Source organism: Sapajus apella, unplaced genomic scaffold (assembly GCF_009761245.1).
Source record: "Sapajus apella isolate SASKATOON/1434 unplaced genomic scaffold, GSC_monkey_1.0 scaffold6, whole genome shotgun sequence".
In the NCBI taxonomy this organism is placed as follows: Eukaryota; Metazoa; Chordata; class Mammalia; order Primates; family Cebidae; genus Sapajus; species Sapajus apella.
Genome location: NW_022436946.1, coordinates 11220422 through 11240111, shown reverse-complemented (window position 1 = coordinate 11240111; position 19690 = coordinate 11220422). Strand labels below are relative to the sequence as shown.

Below are 19690 nucleotides of genomic sequence, written 5' to 3'. Positions count from 1 at the left end.
GTGTGTGTGTGTGTGTGGTGTGTGGGGTGTGTGTGTGTGTTGTGTGGTGTGTGTGTGTGTGTGTGTGTGTGTGTGTGGTGTGTGGTGTGTGTGTGTGTGTGTGTGTGGCGTGTGTGGTGTGTGTGTGTGGCGTGTGTGTGTGTGGTGTGTGTGGTGTGTGTGTGTGTGTGTGTGTGTTTCCATCCATGTATCTATCCATCCACCTACCTACCTATCATCTTCCTGCCCAATCATTATTTACTCTTGATCTTTGTCTGCCTATAATGTTTACACTGATACCATGCAAACATGGTGATGGCTGGTAGCCAGAATTATAGTTGTTCCTGAACTCTACCTGTCATTTTCACAACTATTTCTGTCCCCTTATCTAGGCAGCTGAGTGTTTGCTGGCAGAAGCATCAGCAATGACTAGAACGTCTCTGGAAAATAGTGTCTGCCTAGAGAGCAATTCCTAACATGTGATCAAAGCCTGGTTCTGCGAGCTTATTTTTTTATGGTCTTCTTCATACGTCCTGGGGAGGCAAGGCAAAAACCCATCAACCCAAAATAATAGTTGTCTTATAAATGTCCAAAGTTTCTGCCCTGTTGCTTTCTCTGAATTCAACCATAAAAACAAGTAAGAGATAGCATCTGAATCTAAAATTAAGGTGTAAAAATTCTGGCAATTTAACATATAATATAAAATGAATGAACTTGGCAGTTTTAGGTTCAAACAAAGTTACTATGCCAAATCAATGTCCTCTCCACAAAGGAAAAATATATATTTAAAAAAGTAAGTTGCTGCTGAGCCAGAATGTGAAACAAAGCCCAATTGTAAGCAAGCAGGTTCTAAAATAGTGAAGGTGGTCTGGGGTCCATGCTGACACCTGGATTTTAATGCATAAATTTTCATGTGAGCCTGTGCAGTCAGGTGATCTCCCAGAGAAAGATGAGATTCATGATACAATTCTGTGCTGTTTGGGTTATGCTAATCTTGGCCCAAACTGAAGAGTTTTTGTTTTTGTTTTCTGAGACAGCCTCACTCCATCAGGCTGGAATGCAAGATACTGGCTGGGCACAGTGGCTCATGCCTGTAATCCCATCACTTTGGGATACTAAGGCAGGAGGATCACTTGAATTTGAGATCAGCCTGGGCAACATAGTGAGACCCTGTCTCTAAAAGAAATGAACAAAATTAGCCAGACATGGTGGCTTGTGCCTACAGTCCCAGCTACTTGGGAGGCTGAGGTGGGAGGTCGAGGCTGCAGTGAGCCAATATTGCACCACTGCACTCCAGCATGGGTGAAAGAGTGAGACCCTGTCTCAAAACAAAACAAGACAAAACAAAGTAGATCTCCTCTCCTTGCCCAAGCCGTACTTATGGATACATGCCAGGCTGGTCTGAGACAGCCACAAGTGCAGAGGACAAAATAAATTATTAGAAGACTCCCTGGAGCAGACATGAAGCACTTGGGGTCAGGCAGGATCTCCTGCCATCTAGGACTAGAGCTAGCTGGCAGCAGCTTTGCAGATCAGGGCTCTTCTGCAGAGGCTCAGGCTGCCACAGCAATGTGGCAGCTCCAAAAAGAAAAATCATTTTTGCCTCAGTAAAGTAAGATAAAAGGACTCTTGGTTACAAATTGAAGTTATTCTTCCAGCCAAATCCCTGGACATCTGAGGGTTGCCACTGATAGTTTCATCTTTGATTAGGAAGGCAGCAGTAACAACCACTAACCATCATCATCCCTCAACATAACCATAGGACCAGAACCATTGCTCCTTGCTAGCGTGGACCCTGGGGTGCTGCAGGCAGCAAGGGTAGGGAAGGAGGGCTTTTAAAAAAATGGCTTTTTAAAAGAATAGTTAACAAGGTAAAGTAAAGCCTTACTTAAATGTGCAGGTCTTGAAAGGGTATGTGAACTGTTTATGACACATTTTCACTTGGTGAAAAAAAAAAAGGAGTGAGTTTTGTGAGCTTTTCCTTCTAGCATCTTCAAAATAACCTGTTTGCCTTCAACTGAGAAGGAACAGAGCAGAGCTGAGGCAGAAACCTGTTACTCGGCTGGGTGTGGTGGCTGGGTGTGCTGTCATCCCAGCACTTTGGGAGGCTGAGCAGATTACCTCAGGTCAGGAGATCTAGACCAGCCTGGCCAACATGGCAAAACCCCATCTCTACTAAAAACATACAAATTAGCAGGGCATGGTAGCAGGTGCCTATAAGCCAGCTACTCAGGAGGCTGAGGCAGGAGAATCACTTGAACCCAGGAGGTGGAGGATGCAGTGAGCCGAGATTGTGCCACTGCACTCCAGTCTGGGTGACAGAGCAAGACTCTGTCTCAAGAAAAAGAAAAATAAAAGAAGCCTGTTACCCAAGAATGTATGCGAGCCTCTAAGCCTGGGAGGAGGCCCCAGGGAAGAGGGAGCTTCACTGAATTTAGTTCTCAAGTATAACGTTCTTCAAAGGAAGCAAAGCCTATTTTTAAAAAACATAAAATTTAAGAGTGGCATCCCATTTGCAAGCACTGAAAACTCCTTGTGTCAGGGAACGCTGTGGCTGGGGCTGAAGGCAGATAGCTTCTGAGGGCCTCCTGTGGGCACAGTATTGAGTTTTCAGAGATGCCAAGACCTGCCTGCAATAACCAAGTTTCCATTCAATCTTCAGGAAAGAAATGGTGTAGAAGACAATTCTTGGGACACAAAGTCAAGACTGAGCAAAAATGATTTAAATTTTGAAGCACTGATTAATCTGGTAAGCTAATTATTACATAATGTAAATTTACCATTGGTTTTGCTCCTGACAATGAAATTTCAGCCTTTATTCTTGTTAGTTCTTCATTTTCCTTGAAAATTTCTCTTTGGGGGATTAAAAAAAAACCCCTCAAATATAATTAGGGAGAATTCAGCTGGCAGACTTTTCTTTTAAATAAGCCCCAGACTGAAAAGTTGAGCCACAAGGATAGCAGTGTAATATACTGGAGCAAAACCAATCTGTATGTTACTCCCTGACTTTCCTGTATGATACTAGGATGTCTTTTAAAGAAATGGAACATGGACAAAGGCTCACCGTTTCTAATTAATCTAGCAACTTACAGTCTGACTTCAGAAGTTGAGTCTAATGAATCCAACGTCTAGGGCTCCGTCTTTCTGTGTAAAGTGTAGAGGTGCTGCTGTCTCAGCAGAGGCTGGCCCCGTCCTGTGTCATCCACGGCACTGCATGTGCTTTTATTTTCTTCAACACACAAACACATTTATTATCACCTTTCATTTTCAGAATCCTATAAAGGAGACATTCTAGCCACATTACAAAGAACTAAAGTTACGAAAAGTTACATGGGGAAGAAAAAGTTAAATGGTTTCCCTAAGGCCAGACAATTGGGCAAGACAAATCTTAAGTTATGTAGCCCTGAGCTCAGACTTGGGGCCCTATCCCAGCCCCAGACATCCTGGCTGTGTCCATCTGCTGCAGACAGTGCAGGCTGTGAACCCAAGGGCATGGGTGTTCACTCACTCCAAACCCATCCCTAGGAACACCAAGGAAGAGCGTGTTTCCATCGAGCAGTGAATATGAGAGTTTCTCATCTATTGGTAATAATACCTGACAGTGGCTTTAAGATAACAACGAAAGCCTTGACAATGAAAACCTTAGTTCAAAATGATTATAAATGTTGGATAACTCTAATATTTAAAAATATATACATACAGAAATACACATACAATATTTAAAAATACATGAACTATAAGCCAACTGCTAAGTGGGATGCAGATGTATTTTTTACTTCATTAGATATGTCTAAATAGGTATTCTGTACAGACCATGTGTTTGGAAAATAAACAAGAAGAGTTTGGTAGCTCATGCTTGTAATCCCAGCACTTAGGGCGGCCAAGGTGGGTGCATCGCTTGAGCAGAGGAGTTAGAGACCAGCCTGGGCAACATGGCAAAACTCTGTCTCTGCAAAAAAAAAAAAAAAAAAAAAAATTAGCCCGTTGTGGTGGCAATTCTGGTGGCTGAGGCAGGAGGATTGCTTGAGCCCAGGAGGTCAAGGCTGCAGTGAACTATGATTGTATCACTGCACTTCAGCCTGGGTGACAGAGGGATACCCTGCCCCCAAAGAAAGAAAGAAAGAAAAAAAAGAGTGCATTTATAACATTTCAAATACAGTGAATTCTCATTTGCCTCTTATTTTTACATTATAATTCCAGTGAATGAAATTACGGTTAGTTCATCTCAGTGAAGCTCACATAGCATTACACATTTTTTTCATTTTAAACAAGACACTTATTTAAACAACAGGGTGTTTTACTTGAAGGGAAAACTATCTGGGAATCATTTTTATCAACTAATTGATCCTCACTTAAAGACAGATTGCCCTACATATAAGAGGTATGCATGAAAATGCTATAAAATTGCCCTGTTACTATGATAAATGAGAAACATTAGCATTCTCCAAATGAACAGGGTATGCAAGGATTTATATATATGTATACATTATTGCTGTTGTTAAAATAGTGAGAGCAAAATAACAGACTGAAATGTAAAGATAACATCTGAATCAGCATGCCATGGAGAGAGAAAGGAGGCTTTTTTTTTTTGAGAGGGAGTCTCACTCTATCATCCCAGGCCGGAGTGCAGTGGCATGATCTCAGCTCACTGCAACCTCCGCCTCGCAGGTTCAAGTGATTCTCCTGCCTCAGCCTCCTGAGTAGCTGGGATTACAGGTGTGTGCTACCATGCCCAGCTAAGTTTTGTATTTTTAGTAGAGATGGGATTTCACCATGTTGGTCAGGCGGGTCTCGAACTCCTGACCTCAAGTGATCTGCCCGCCTTGGCCTCCCAAAGTGCTGAGATCACAGGCATGAGCCACTGCACCTGGACAAGGAGGTCTTTTCACAGAAGCATTTTTCCCCTTCTCATCTCCATTTGATGTTGATCAACACATACCATTGGCCACTACTTTTATAAAAATGCTTGTGCACATTCATCAGTTACCTTATATACAATAGAGGAATAGGGAAGGAAATGAAAGAATAGAGAGAACTATACTGTAGTAGATAGGATGTAGTGGAACCAAATAGCAGTTCTCTAGTTGAGAACGCACTCTTGGTATGTAAGAGCCTCTGGCCTAAAGTAGCAGGTTCTCTTTTTAGTGGACCCCTCCCGTCTGCTGCTGAAACACATCAATTGTATCTTCAGCCTCCAGTTCCAACTCTGCAGGTGTGTCTGTTTCATTGACTGGCCATCTGACAAATTGGAATCTGATCTGCCTCATTGACAAGCCCTGTTATTCCCAATAGGCTTTCATTAGTTTACTAAGTGATGTATGTCTGTTAATCTTAAACTGCACCAAGGAGCCATCCTGTCCACCACCTTAAAATTAATGTGGGCAGTTCTGACTCCTTCCTTGAGCTTTTTGTTCACCAAGGTGAGTGCTGGAGTCACCTTCGGTCCACACTGAATGAGCACACAAGTAGCACCAGGAGTGACAGCAGCAGTACTGTCATATTTTACTGGGGGGCAGTGTGGGGTATACTTAGGGCTGGAGGGAAAATATTAATTATTCAAGGCTTAAATTGAAGGACATTATGTTTTTAAAATTTAGGTATTATAAATTTTCTGGTATAAAGATGCTCATTTTATAGCTTTTGAAACATGCAGATAAAAGAAAAAAATTACCTAGTACCAGCAATAAAAATTAATTTATCTCTCTATATGAACATAGCACACACAACATCAGGGTATGGAATTTCTTTAGGCCAGAGTATGGTTTTTGCCTCTGCATTAAAAAATAAAACAAGAGTTGGAAACATAGGAAAGCAGCACATCTGGCAACCTGGCTAGACAGGAGAGACAGGTTTACAGCTCAAAGCATATCCTTAATACTGAAGTTAGATCCTAATACTAAAAGAGGAGCATATGCTTCAGTTTTTTCATATGTCAGTTGGGGAAGCAAATTAGCTAATAATGAGAAGGTGTCTTCACCGGTTCTTGCTGTTGCAACAGAATACTTGAGACTGGGTAATTTACAAAGAACAGAAATTCTCTGTGGAGTCTGGGAAGTCCAAGATCAAGGTGCTGGAATCTGTCAGGGGCCTTCTATTGGAGTCCTCACGTGGTGGAAGGCAAGAGAGGACCAACTCCCTTTGCCATGCCCTTTTATAAGGGTACCTGATCCCATTCATCAAGGAGGAGTCCTCATGACCCAGTTACCTTTTCATGGCTCCACGTCTTAATACTATCACATTGGCAACACCTGAGTTTTAGAAGGGAGCCATTCAAACTGTAGCAGAGGGCTAGCTCATTTCAGTTCTTCTGTCTGCAGAATAATCAATAAAACACTACTGGGAAAAAGAAATAGGAAAACAAACAAGGGTAGACAAGCCAAAGGCTTCCTCACTAGACTGTAACCTCCATGAAGACAGGACTCCGTGTTGTTCCCATCATTACATAGCCAGCACCAGCATACGACACCTAATGTGGACTTGGATGGACAGACAGATAAATATAAAGTTTCAAACTGCCTTCCTTTAGATCCAAGATTAAAAATCTCCTCTCTACTTGGGCATCAGGCTGGCCTGATGGGAGGGGCTCTTTGGTGATCCTGGGGACAAGTGATGGACAGCAAGCTCCTCCACAGCCCCCTGTGAAATCCCCTTCAACCTGCATAGCACAAACCAGCAAAAGGGGATTTCCATGTAGCTGCCTGACTGCTCAGCACTTCCACTTCTCTATCACTGACTTTCAGGCTTCTCGAAGCTGTAAGCCTGAGAAGAATCACTGTGCTTCTTCTGTGAGTTCTTAATGCTTCTCTACAGGAGAGAATGCTCCAGAAAGACTCAGCAGAAAAGCGAACTAGAGTTGTCAGGGAACTCTTACAGAGTGAGAGAAAATATGTACAGATGCTGGAAATTGTGAGAGATGTTTACGTCACACCACTGAAAGCAGCACTGTCATCAAACAGAGCAATTCTGAGTGCTGCCAACATCCAGATCCTCTTCTCTGATATTCTGCAGATTTTAAGTCTCAACAGGTAAACTCTGAATATATGCTTTTTAAAATATTCACTGTGTGCTGAGAAGCCCATGCTTTGTTGTTTCAAAAGCGGTCTGGAGGTGCAGTGATTCTCTGCCCCTCTTGGGGACCTTGATTACAGTGGAGAGATCCTCGTTACCTTACCTACTGGGCTGCGACCAGTATTGATTCCCAAGGACAGCCCTTCCGTCCTTCATAGCCATGGTGCAGGGAGTGGAGTTCAGGACCTAGGCATTTTATAACCCAGTGGTCCTCAACCTTTTTGGCACCAGAAACTAGTTTCGTGGAAGACAATATTTACACAGCCAGGGGTGGGGGGAATGGTTTCAGGATGATTCAAGTACATTACATTTATTGTGTACTTTATTTCTATTACTACATTGTAATATACAATGAAATAATTATACAACTCATCATAATGTAAACCAGTGGGAGCCCTGAGCTTGTTTTCCTGCAACTAGATGATCTCATCTTGGGGTGGTGGGAGACAGTGAGAGATCATCAGGCATTAGATTCTCATAAGGAGCACACAACCTAGATCCCTCGAATGTGCAGTTCACAATAGTGTTTACACTCCTGTGAGAATCTAATGCCACTGCTGATCTGACAGGAGGTGGAGCTCAAGCAGTAATGCAAGTAATAGGGAGCGGTTGTAAATATCAGTGAAGCTTTGCTCACTCAACTGCCACTCACCTCCTGCTATGCGGCCTGGTTCCTAACAGGCCATGGACCAGTACCAGTCCATGGCCTGGGGGTTGGGAACCCTTGCTGTAACCAATAGACTCTTCATGCAAAAGACAGCAGGAAGGAGGAGAACCATATGTTCATTCTTAATCAGCAATGTTCAGTTAAGCAATGGGAAAAAAACAGAAAGCATTAATGGGATTAAGCCACCAGGACACTTAGCTTAGAAAGCCCAAGGCTGGGGGTCAATTTAATAACAACATATATTTTTTTTTGTTTTTTGAGACAGAGTCTTGCTCTGTCACCAGGTGCCAGGCTGGAGTACAGTGGCGCAATCGCGGCTCACCAAAACCTCCGCTTCCCTGGTTCAAGCAATTCTCCTGCCTCGGCCTCCCGGGTAGCTGGGACTACAGGCGCATGCCACCATGCCCAGCTAATTTTTTTTTGTATTTTCAGTAGAGACGGGGTTTCATCACGTTGGCCAGGATGGTCTCGATCTCTTGACCTCGTGATCTGCCCACCTCAGCCTCCCAAAGTGCTGGGATTACAGGCTTGAGCCACTGCGCCCAGCCAATAACAACGTATTTTCAAGTTCATAACATGAGAGAGAAAAGTGATCATTTCTGCCTATGGTAAAGGAAGGCAACCTGAGTATGTGCTTCTCTGATGGTAATTCTCTAGGTAACTTGGAACAACTTCCCTCTTCTCAATGGGCCCCAGTTCCTACCAAGTGAAGAGGTTGAACTAGGCCTCTTCCCGTGTTCACGGCCTGTGATGGATGAATAAGGGATTTTCTTAGAGCCATGGGGAAATGGGCCAAGCAGGGGTTATGGCATTCAGCTGTTGAAGACATTGGAGCACTCTCCTCTACATACTGTAAGAGCTTTCACCCACCTGCCTATCTGGAGACAAGAGAATGGGACATTAGGCAGCAGCTGTATTGTGGCCAGTGTGTGGTTCTGACCCAAGGAATTGAGGTGAAGAGGTGGGATTCTACCCACCAACCTACTCCTTCATGTCCCAGTTCCCCTTTCCTGTCCAATATGCATTTCTCTGTGTTACGAAGAAATGACTTGACCAAAACCCTACTGTAGAGGACTAGGCTGAAAATGCTTGCACTAATGACAATGAATATTTGGGTTTAGAAGTTATCACAAATTAGTATTTCATAGTTATGCTTTTCCCATACCGCAGGCAGTTTCTAGATAACCTGAGAGACAGACTGCAGGAATGGGGCCCAGCTCACTGTGTTGGAGAAATAGTCACAAAGTTTGGAAGCCAGTTGAACACATATACCAATTTCTTCAACAATTACCCTGTCATTCTGAAAACTATTGAAAAGGTAAATGAGTTTCAATCCCATCATTCTATGAGATCTGAGCTAGAAAGGAAATGATGTGTGGGACCCAAAAGACTAGCGTTAATAAGAAAGGCTTCTCTGCTCTTAGCTCCCAGCTCTCTTCCCATACACTGTGACCTCTGAGGACAGGAGCCCTGACTTAGGGGCTAGCACAATATTTGCCACACAGCATTGCCAGTAATTGGTTCTTGAACTGAACTAATCCTCATACAATTTCCCAGACTTTCACCTGTCCAGAGACCTTCAGTTTACAGGAAAATGCTCAACAGTTGAGCTTGGAATCCACTCTGCTACTACAATCCTGTGTGTCCTTGACAAGTTCACTCTCTCATGTAAAAAATAAATGAATTATCCACATCTTTCTTGGAAGAACAATCAATTTATGAAGTGTCACTATGAAGTAAGAAGTGTCTTGGTCTTACATTTCCTAGAGGGTAAATTATTAACAGTTTTCTTTGTTGCGATTTCTGCCATTATTTATTTATTATTTATTTTTGAGATGGGAGTTTCACTCTGGTTGCCCAGGCTGGAGTGCAATGGTGCGATCAGCTCACCACAGCCTCCGCCTCCCGAGTTCAAGCGATTCTCCTGCCTCAGCCTCCTGAGTAGGTGGGATTACAGGCATGCGCCATCATGGCCAGCTAATTTTTGTATTATTAGTAGAGACAGGGTTTCTCCATGTTGGTGAGGCTGGTCTTGAACTCCTGACCTCAGGTGATCTGCCCGCCTTGGCCTCCCAAAGTGTTGGGATTGTAGGTGTGAGCCACCATGCCTGGCTAATTTCTGCCATTATTTAATCTGAGCAGGAATATGCAATTCCCTTCTGTACCACTTGCTGCTCTTGTTGGGATATCTTCTGATGGGAATAAAATCCCTCTTTCTTCCCTCCTCAGTTAGTATCGAAAGCCTAGAAAAGGCTACCTTGTCACATGGCAGCACACTTCTGCCAGAGTCCACTGTGACCTTGTCTTCACTGAGGCCCTGCAGGAAAGGCCTGAAGGCTGGGAGGCCTCTGGAGGGCTCCTGCCCTTTGACAGCTTCCTTTGTAGTATTCCTTCTACCCACCTCCCCCCCCCCAGGGAGTCTAGTCACTGCTAGACAACTTCATGATTCAAAAGTTAGATAAATAAGGTAATTTCTTACAACCGACTTCGAATACAAGAATTGGAGCAAAGCATCACATGGTATCAGGGACAAATTGGTGCCTGAATTTTTATAGCTATAGATAATGATGCCTATTTCACTAGCACAGTGTGTGCATACAAGTAAGTACTTAACTTAAATGTTAGCTATTTGGTTGTGGGGTTTTTTTTGAGACAGGGTCTCCCTCTGTCACCTAGGCTGAAGTGCAGTGGTGTGATCACAGCTCACTGCAGCCTCGACTTCCCCAGACTTAGGTTATCCTCCCATCTCAGCCTCCCAAGTAGATAGGACTACAGGTGTGTGCCACTACACCCGGCTAATTTTTTTGTATTTTTTTGTAGAGACGGGATTTTACCAGGTTGCCCAGGCTGGTCTTAAACTCCTGGGCTCAAGCAATCCATCTAACTCTGCCTCCTAAAATGCTGGGATTACGGAGGTGATCCACTATGCCAGCCAATGTTAGCTATTAATATGACTGAAATCCATGAATATTTACTTGGTCTAATCCAAGAATATTTACTTGGTCTTAGCCAAAAGTCTGAGAATGAAATCAGTGAATATTTGATTTCTAGAAGTTAGCATTGTTGACATCTTTTAGGCATGGGAAAAAAAGGTAACTTCAGAGGTATTCTAATCGTGATAAATGAATACCTTTTAAAATAGATATTAAGCGTATCTGAGTCATGGCACCAAAGAAAATAAAAATAAAAGTAAAATAAAATAGATATTAAGGCTGGACTTGGTGGTGGCTCACGACTGCCATCCCAGCACTTTGGGAGGCTGAAGCAGGCAGATCACCTGAGGTCAGGAGTTCGAGACCAGCCTGGCCAACATGGCAAAACCCTGTCTCTACTAAAAATACAAAATTAGCCAGGCATGGTGGTGGGCACCTGTAATCCCAGCTACTTGGGAGGCTGAGGCAGGATAATCACTTAAACCTGGGAGGCAGAGGTTGCAGTGAGCCGAGGTCACGCTACTGCACTCCAGCCTGGGTGACAGAGTGAGGACTCTGTCTCAAAAACAAACAAACCAAAACAGATATTAAGTACAGTGGAACACCTGTATAATAAACATTACTATGGAAAACATAATTAACAGAAATATTAAAAGCAAATACTATTAATAGTTAAGATCCTACTATACTGAAATAACACTTATTGTGTGACAGGCACTTTATGGGTAGGATTTTTTTTTCCCCACACCACAAGCATTAGAGATGGTATCCATGTTACAGATGAGAAAGCTGAGGCTCAGAAAAGTTAAGTAATTTTACAAGGTTATATACTCAATGTATTCTACTTCAAATCCAGGGCCACCTGTTTGTAAAGTACATTCTTATTTGTCTATGCTGATTAAGTTCAATGGATAGGGTCGGGTCTATGCATAATTAACACACATTCTTATTAGAAAGACACCAATGGCACTACTAATAGTTTAACTGGTTAGACATAGATGTTGCCCTTTTGCTTCAGGCATTCCGTAGATCATACTTGCTCAGTGGAACAGTGGACTTTACAACTACCTCATAAAGTTTTGACAATATAATCCTCACCTTTTAGTGCAGAGAAATGATACCAGCCTTCCGAACTTTCCTGAAGAGGCATGATAAGACCATTGCTACCAAAATGCTGAGGTATGTTCTGAGGGAGAGCAGAGCAGGTCCCAGACAGGGTATTCTTGGGCCTTCAGAGACCAGAGTTCTCTTCTCTATGCCTTGTACAGTCTGCCAGAGCTGCTGCTGTACCCATCACGAAGATTTGAAGAATACCTTAATCTTCTCTATGCTGTCAGGCTTCATACTCCTGCTGAGCATGTTGACCGTGGGGACTTGACCACTGCAATTGACCAAATCAAAAAATATAAAGATTATATAGATCAGGTTGGTTGCTGATAAGAATCTGTGTCCTTAAAAATGTTACAGTGCTTCTGTGATACTCCCACTCAGAGATCCTAGATACCTTATCTTCTTGTGGTGTTCTTTGCTTCAAAGTCTTTCATTCTCTTAATGCTAAATCAATAGTTGTGTTCAGTGATTTCCAACACTAAGGGCATCTATTCTAAGCCAAGCAACATGAGACAATGTTTTCAGATCTTCGTACAATTTTTTTTTTTTTTTGAGATAGAGTCTCGCTCTGTCACCAGGCTGGAGTACAGTGGCGCAATCTCAGCTCACTGCAACTTCTGCATCCTGCATTCAAGCAATTCTCCTGCTTCTGCCTCCCAAGTAGCTGAGACTACATGCATGCACCACCACGCTCAGCTAATTTTTTTGTATTTTTAGTAGAGACATGGTTTCACCATGTTAGCTAGGATGGTCTTGATCTCCTAACCTTGTGATCCACCCACCTCAGCCTCCCAAAGTGTTGCGATTACAGGCATGAGCCACCGTGCCCAGCCTACAATGAAATTTTTATGTAAGTTTGAACAATGAAATACTAGGACTGATTTTTTTTTTTTACATAACTAAAAGGCAAAAAAAAAAAAACCCTTTGTTTCTGAAAGTACTTTCAATGCATTAATTAGCTTTCCTGCCTTAGTGAGTACAATGGTCATAATTATTCTCTGAGGAAGTAATTAAGTAGTTTGGAGTACAGTACTATCATTCTGAAAATATCATTTTATTGCACATACTGTAAACAGGCATCTGGGCTGAATGTAAACTACTAACACATTTTTTCCATGAAGATACTTTTTTGCATACAGTTTTGTCACTTGCCTTTGTTTTAAAACACTGGGTACAAAAAACTGGATTTTTTTTTTTTTTTGAGACAGGGTCTGGCTCTGTTACCAAGGCTTGAGTGTAGTGGTACGATCTCGGCTCACTGCAACCTCTGCCTCCCTGGTACAAACAATCCTCCCATCTTAGCCCCCCGAGTAGCTGGGACCACAGGCACACACCACCATGCTTGGCTTTTTTTTTTTTTTTTTTCGTAGAGACAGGTTTTCACCATGTTGCCCAGGCTGGTCTTGAAACCTTGAGCTCAAGCTATCCACCCACCTTGGCCTCCCAAAGTGCTGGGATTACAGGTGTGAGCCACCACACCTGGCCCAGAAATTTGAAACTTTCTATTATAACATGTGAAAATACCAAGCCCTGTATCAAGTGCCATAAAACATTTTAATCTATTTCTTTTATGAATAAAAATGTCACCATTTTTGTTTGCCTAAAAGTACTTTTTTCCCGTAGATGAAGCAAAACATCAATATGAAGGATCATCTGTCAGATATACAGAGAATCGTCTGGGGATGCCCTGTATGTATTCTTAGGAACTTGCTGTATCTCATGCTCATGAATACAACCTCCAGTCATTGGCAAAAGAAGACCTACAGATCCCAAGGCAGCTACCATTTGTGGAATGCCTGCTATGTGCCAGGCACTACCATGCTCTTCCATTTCACATTCTTATCTGCAAGGTTGCTTCATAAAAAGAGGCACAGTGAGCTTGCCCGGATCCCATAACTTTTCAGCATTCTTTGCTCCTTTATTACTATGGTCACGATGCCCTTTGAGGAAAGGGGCCATGTGTTCTTGTTTTCTATCTCCCTGCACATAGTACCTGGTGCAGGATTCTGCACACTGATGGTATCTGAAGAAGCTGTGGAAGGCCTGTGTTAGCTACCTGTTAACCTATAGAATATCATCTGGCCCCACCCTCCCTTATCACTTACAGTTTCCGACTTCCTTATAACCATACCACACAGATCTACTCATCATTCTCTAATGTTAACCTCTCCTCGCACATCTGTGCTTTACACATACTCTTTCTTTTCTGAAATTGCCTTTCCTATTCCACTGGCTAAACTCCTATTCATTCTATAAAAATCTAGTTCAATCATCATCTCCTTTGCAAAGTTTCCCCCAGCATTTCCATCTGTGAGTGGCTTCTTCCTAGGGATTTTGCATCCTGAATAACCCTGTTACATTTTACTGCAATCCTTTATTCACGAAACTAGGAGCTTCATTATGTGTGAGCTATGATTTACTTGCCTTCTTGTGTCTGGCACATAGGAGGAGCTCAGGGTGTGAGTTATGTTGAATTAAAGTATCAGTTGATTAGAAATGTTATTTTTATTTGGTCAAATTGGGGAAGCAAGATGAAGTTGTTTTGTCATAATTTTGACCTGCACATTTTGTAGGGAAAGATAATTGAGGTTGATTGGATTGCAAAGATCCAAATTTTTGGAATTCTCAGAGTCTACAAAACTCTCTCTCTGAATCACTGTTCACACCAATAGATCATCCCCATGACTAGATCAATATAAAGGCCTGACTTCTTATTCCATACCAATTTGTTCACTTCTTTTTCTTTTCTTTTTTCTTTTTGAGATGGAGTCTCACTCTGTTGCCCAGGCTGGAGTGCAGTGGCATGATCTCAACTCAATGCAACTTCCGCCTCCAGGGTTCAAGCAATTCTCCTGCCTCAGCCTCCCAAGTAGCTGGGACTACAGGTGCGCACCACCACACCCGGCTAATTTTTTTGTATTTTTAGTAAAGACAGTGTTTCACCATGTTGGCCAGACTGGTCTCCAACTCCTGAGCTCAGGTGATCCACCTGCTTCAGCCTCCCAAAGTGCTGGGATTAAAGGCATGAGACACCAAGCCTGATCACTTCTTTTTCTTAATAGCTCCCTTCTTTTTTTTTTGAGACAGAGTCTTGTTCTGCTGTCAGCTACCAGGCTGGAGTGCAGTGGCGTAATCCGTGATCTTGGCTCACTGCAACCCCCACCTCCCGGGTTCAAGCAATTCTCCTGCCTCAGCCTCCCGAGTAGCTGGGACTACAGGCGCGTGCCACCATGCCCGGCTAATTTTTGTATGTTTAGTAGAGATGGTGTTTCACCATGTTGGCCAGGATGGTCTTGATCTCTTGATCGCGTGATCTGCCCGCCTCGGCCTCCCAAAATGCTGGGATTACAGGCGTGAGCCACCGCGCCTGGCCAATAGCTTCCTTCTTATCCCCCAACACCCAACTTTGTTTTTGATATTAGGAAAGCACTTAACGCTGCCCACCAACAAAGGAAAGCACTTACAACTAAAACTATAAATTCAGTAGTTTTAAAACTTTGAAAAAAATTATTTTCCCTTAAATATAGTTTTCTTTGTCAATATTCTAAGAAAACCTGTTTCATAAACAGTGAAAACATTAACTTCTTCATACTTGAACTGTGTTTTAGTTAACATTTGCATATTATGGGATATAAAATGATTCATAGTAATGAGATTTTTTTATTTAAAATAAATTTATATGTGCTTCTAATTTTGTTTTTGATTTTATAGACTCTCTCAGAAGTAAACAGATATCTGATTAGGGTCCAAGATGTAGCCCAACTTCACTGCTGTGATGAAGAAATAAGTTTCTCTTTAAGGTAAACAGCAGTTAACTATCCTAAGGCTGTAAACACCTTACAAGCAATGATTGTCTTACTCATCCTGTAGCCCCGCATTTAGTACAATGTCTGACACAGTAGGTTTGAGATAAATCTATGCATTGTACTGAAAAGTTACAAACAACTCCCTCCGGGATACTGTAGGGTATTTTATCACTATGTTTACATGTTTACATTCTAGCCAGCTGCTGGGTAGAATGGGAGAAATAAATTGTTCCTGCCAGAACCACAAACTCCACATAAGCAGGCATTCTGAAGGTTGGTCACTTTTTTTTCTTTTGAGATGGTGTCTTTCTCACTGCTGCCCAGGCTGGAGTGCTGTGGTACAATCTGGGCTCACTGCAACCTCCACCTCCAAGCAATTCTCCTGCCTCAGCCTCCCAAGTAGTGGGATTACAGGCACTCGCCACCACCACCAGCTAATTTTTGTATTTTTAGTAGAGACAGGATTTCACCATGTTGGCCAGGTTGGTCTCAAACACCTGATCTCAAGTGGTCCACCCGCCTCAGCCTCCCAAAGTGCTGTGATTACAGGCATGAGCCACCACACCTGGCCACTTTTCTACTTTGGTAAGCTCCAAGTGTTGTGGGATTTTAACACCAATGATCTGCTCAACTGTAAGAAAAAGAGGACCAATTTATTATCCTCAGACAGTTATTGAGGTCGGTTTTTAAAATGACCTTACACTATTTAGTTTGTACAATGCTCAGAGTAGCATAAGAAAAAAAGATGGAAAGATGCTGATTTTTATAAATTAGTATCCCCTTTACTGCTTTAGAACAAGGATGGGCAAACTTTTTTATAGAGGTTCACGTAGTAAATATTTCAGATTTTGCTGGCCAAATGATGCCTGTGGCAACTACCCAACTTTGCTATTGTAAAACAAAAGCAGCTATATCAATGACACAACACGTAACAAGCAATACACTATTCATAAACAGTACAAGATCTAAATGACAAACATGACTATGTTCCAATTAAACCTCATTTGCAAAAACAGGGGTGGGCCACAGTGTGCTAATAATCTCTGCTTTAGAAAACTGTTCATCAAACTATGAATAAAATAATAGAAATAAATAACAAAACAATTAACAGAATAAAATTCTATTCTCAAACATTCTTCCTTTCTTTACATAAGTTTGATTTTCAGTATTAATGACAGAGTGACTCAACAAACAGCAATCAAAGGGAGGGGAATTAACTAATTTGTTCAACTCCAACAACGTAGTAAAAATTGATTTATTTCAATGAATATTTGAATAAGTGTGCCTCAAAGGCACAGGATAGCAGGGTAGGTGGAAGAAATCAGTCCCCTCACCTCCATCTTCACCTAGACTAGATCTTAAATGAAAATCAAATCACACAATGTGTCACTTTTCTCATTGTCATGACATTTTTGTTTTCCTTGATCTTGTTTTTTTGGTTAGCAGCAATAGAAGAGAGCTACAATGATGGAAAGAAACTAGCTACCAAACTGAATTCTAAACACGCTGGTTTGGTAGAAGACATTCTATGATTTCCAGTTTTTGATTGTTAGATTATTCTACATTTGTGTATTCCTTCTCAAACACCCTTCCTTTCTTTACGTCAGTTTGATTTTCTCTATCATTTTCCTTCTCTCTGCAGAGAACTTCTTTTAACCTTTCCTAATGTTCTAACTAAGGTCTATTGGCAATAAATTCCCTCAATGTTTTTGTGTGTAAAAAATTTATTCCTCATGTTTGAAGGAAATTTGGTTGGATACAGAATTCTAGGTTGCTGTTCTTTTTTCTTTTAACATGCTTATTTCATTCCACTCTTTTTTTACTTACATGGTTTCTGAAGAGAAGTCCAGCATAATTTTTATCCTTGTTCCTCTATAGGTAATGTAAACCAACCATAAAATTCTAAGCTCCCCCAACCGACTGAAGGGACTCCTTCTTTCGGCCAAGAGAATTCCAAAGTAAACCTGAAAAACTAGTTTGGTCCATGACAGGAAGTGGGGATTGGACATGCCTCATTATATTCTCCACCCTTAAGAATTCAGGAGCTCCCATCCCCGCATCCTTCCCCCGCTTCCCCGCCTGGGAAAAAAAAAAAGAATTCAGGCACACCTGATCATTTTATATATATATATATATATATATATATATATATAAATTTTTTTTTTTTCAAAGACGGGGTTTCACCATATTGGTCAGGCTGGTCTTGAACTCTCGACCTCAGGTGATCCGCCCACCTTGGCCTCCAAAGTGCTTGGATTACAGGCATCAGCCACCACACCTGGCTACAACTGACCAATATTAACATTAAAACAGAGATCTTAAGACTGATAAAATGAACTCCCTGTAGAAATAAGATACCAAATTCCAACCCAACTCTAGTACAGTATCACATGACAGATAACAGACCCTGAAATAAATCAGAGTATTTTACCTCAAAATATATTTCTCTGACTTATTTTGAAATGGCCCTGAAAAGTCATCTCTTTTGGAGAAAATCTCCATTCTGTAGAGAATCTCCCCTTTCCAGGTCTTTTTCTGATCCAGGAGAGATTCAACTAAGAGTACAGTATCTATTAAGGTCTGACAGGAGACATTTACCATCTATTCTCCCTGAAGCCTGCTACCTGGAGCCTTCATCTACATAAGAGCGTTAGTCTCCACAATCCCTTATCTAAAGCCAGACACTCCTTTCAACACTGATTCCAGATCTTTAGATTATAATTTTTTTTTTTTCTTTAAAAGATGGGGTTTCACCATGATGGCCAGGCTGGTCTTGAACTCCTGACCTCAGGTGATCCACCCACCTCAGCCTCGCAAAGTTAGGATTACAGGTGTGAGCCACCGCGCCCGGCCTAGATCACAACTTTTTCAACCCATTACTAATCAAAAAAGCTTTTGAATCTGCCCATGACCTGAAAGCCCTTACTTCAAGTTGTCCCATCTTTCTGGAACGAATGAATGTATACCTTACAGGTATTAATTGATGTTTGCCTATAACTTCTGTCTCCCTAAAATGTATAAAATCAAGCTGTAACCCAACCACCTTGGGCACATTTTCTCAGGACTTCTTGAGACTGTGACTCAGGCCCTGGTCACTCATATTTGGCTCAGAATAAGCCTGTTTATTTTATAGAGTATGACTTTTTGTTGTAAGGTGGGTTTTTGTTTTTTTATTATCTGAAATGACAAAGATTTTCTCTTTGTCTTTTATTTTCTACATCTGAATGTATTATGCCTAGGTATAGTTTTTTTCTTTTTGGGGGTGGGGGGAAGTATTTATCCTGCTTAGTGTTCTTTGAGTTTCCTGGACCTATGGTTTCCTGTCAATTATTTTGTAAAATCTCCCGCCATTATTACTCCAAATATTTCTTCTCTTTCTTCTTCATCTGGTATTCCCATTATGCATATGATTTGCCTTTTGTAACTGTCCCTATTTAGATATTCTGTTCCTTTCCCTGGTCGTCCCTGCCCGTTACCCCTACTTTGTCCCTGGTATTTTTTCTCTCTGATTTTCAGCTTGGGAAGTTTCTACTGACATATCTTCAAGCGCACTGATTCTTTCCTCAGCTGTGTCCAGTATATTAATGAGCCTACCAAAGGCATTCATTTCTGTTATATTTATTTCTGGTATTATCTTTTCTTTCTTAAGAGTTTTGGTCTCTATTCTTACATTACCTATCTGTTCTTGTATGTTGTCCACTTTTTCCATTAAAGCCCTTAAGTTTCTGGTCTGAATAATTCCGAAACCTCTACTATATCTGAGTCTGGTTTTGATGCTTGCCCTGTCTCTTCAGTCTGTGTATTTTGCTTCTTAGCACCCCTGATAATTTTTTTTGGAAGGAGCCTCTGTCACCCAGGCTGGAGTGTAGTACTGTGATCTCAGCTCACTGCAGCCTCCGCCTCCTGGGTTCCAGCAATTCTCCTGCCTCAGGCTTTTGGGTAGCTGGGATTACAGGCACACACCACTACGCCGGCTAATTTTTAAAATTTCAGTAGAGATGGGTTTCACCATGTTGGCCAGGCTGATCTCGAACTGCTGACCTCAAATAATCCACCTGCCTTGGCCTCCCAAAGTGCTGGGATTACAGGTGTGAGCCACCATGCCTGGCCAGAATAAGGAGATATAT

General features: G+C 41.9%; 1 protein-coding gene and 1 pseudogene across 9 annotated transcripts in view; one reads left to right on the top strand and one right to left on the bottom strand.

Annotated features, from left to right (window-relative positions):
• Positions 1–19690, top strand: part of ECT2L (epithelial cell transforming 2 like) — a 111123-nt gene that overhangs the window by 82421 nt on the left and 9012 nt on the right. For 7 of the 9 annotated variants that reach the window (XM_032274626.1, XM_032274632.1, XM_032274628.1 and 4 more), the window contains 7 exons: positions 2642–2728; positions 6790–7004; positions 8885–9032; positions 11753–11826; positions 11916–12072; positions 13381–13446; positions 15469–15557. In XM_032274626.1, the coding sequence (XP_032130517.1) occupies positions 2642–2728; positions 6790–7004; positions 8885–9032; positions 11753–11826; positions 11916–12072; positions 13381–13446; positions 15469–15557 (836 nt within the window). Of the gene's footprint in view, positions 1–2641; positions 2729–6789; positions 7005–8884; positions 9033–11752; positions 11827–11915; positions 12073–13380; positions 13574–15468; positions 15558–19690 lie in introns of those variants that run through there. The other 2 variants (XR_004267753.1, XM_032274631.1) reach the window with 2 other exon arrangements.
• On the bottom strand, positions 4789–5524 carry LOC116549216 (annotated as a pseudogene).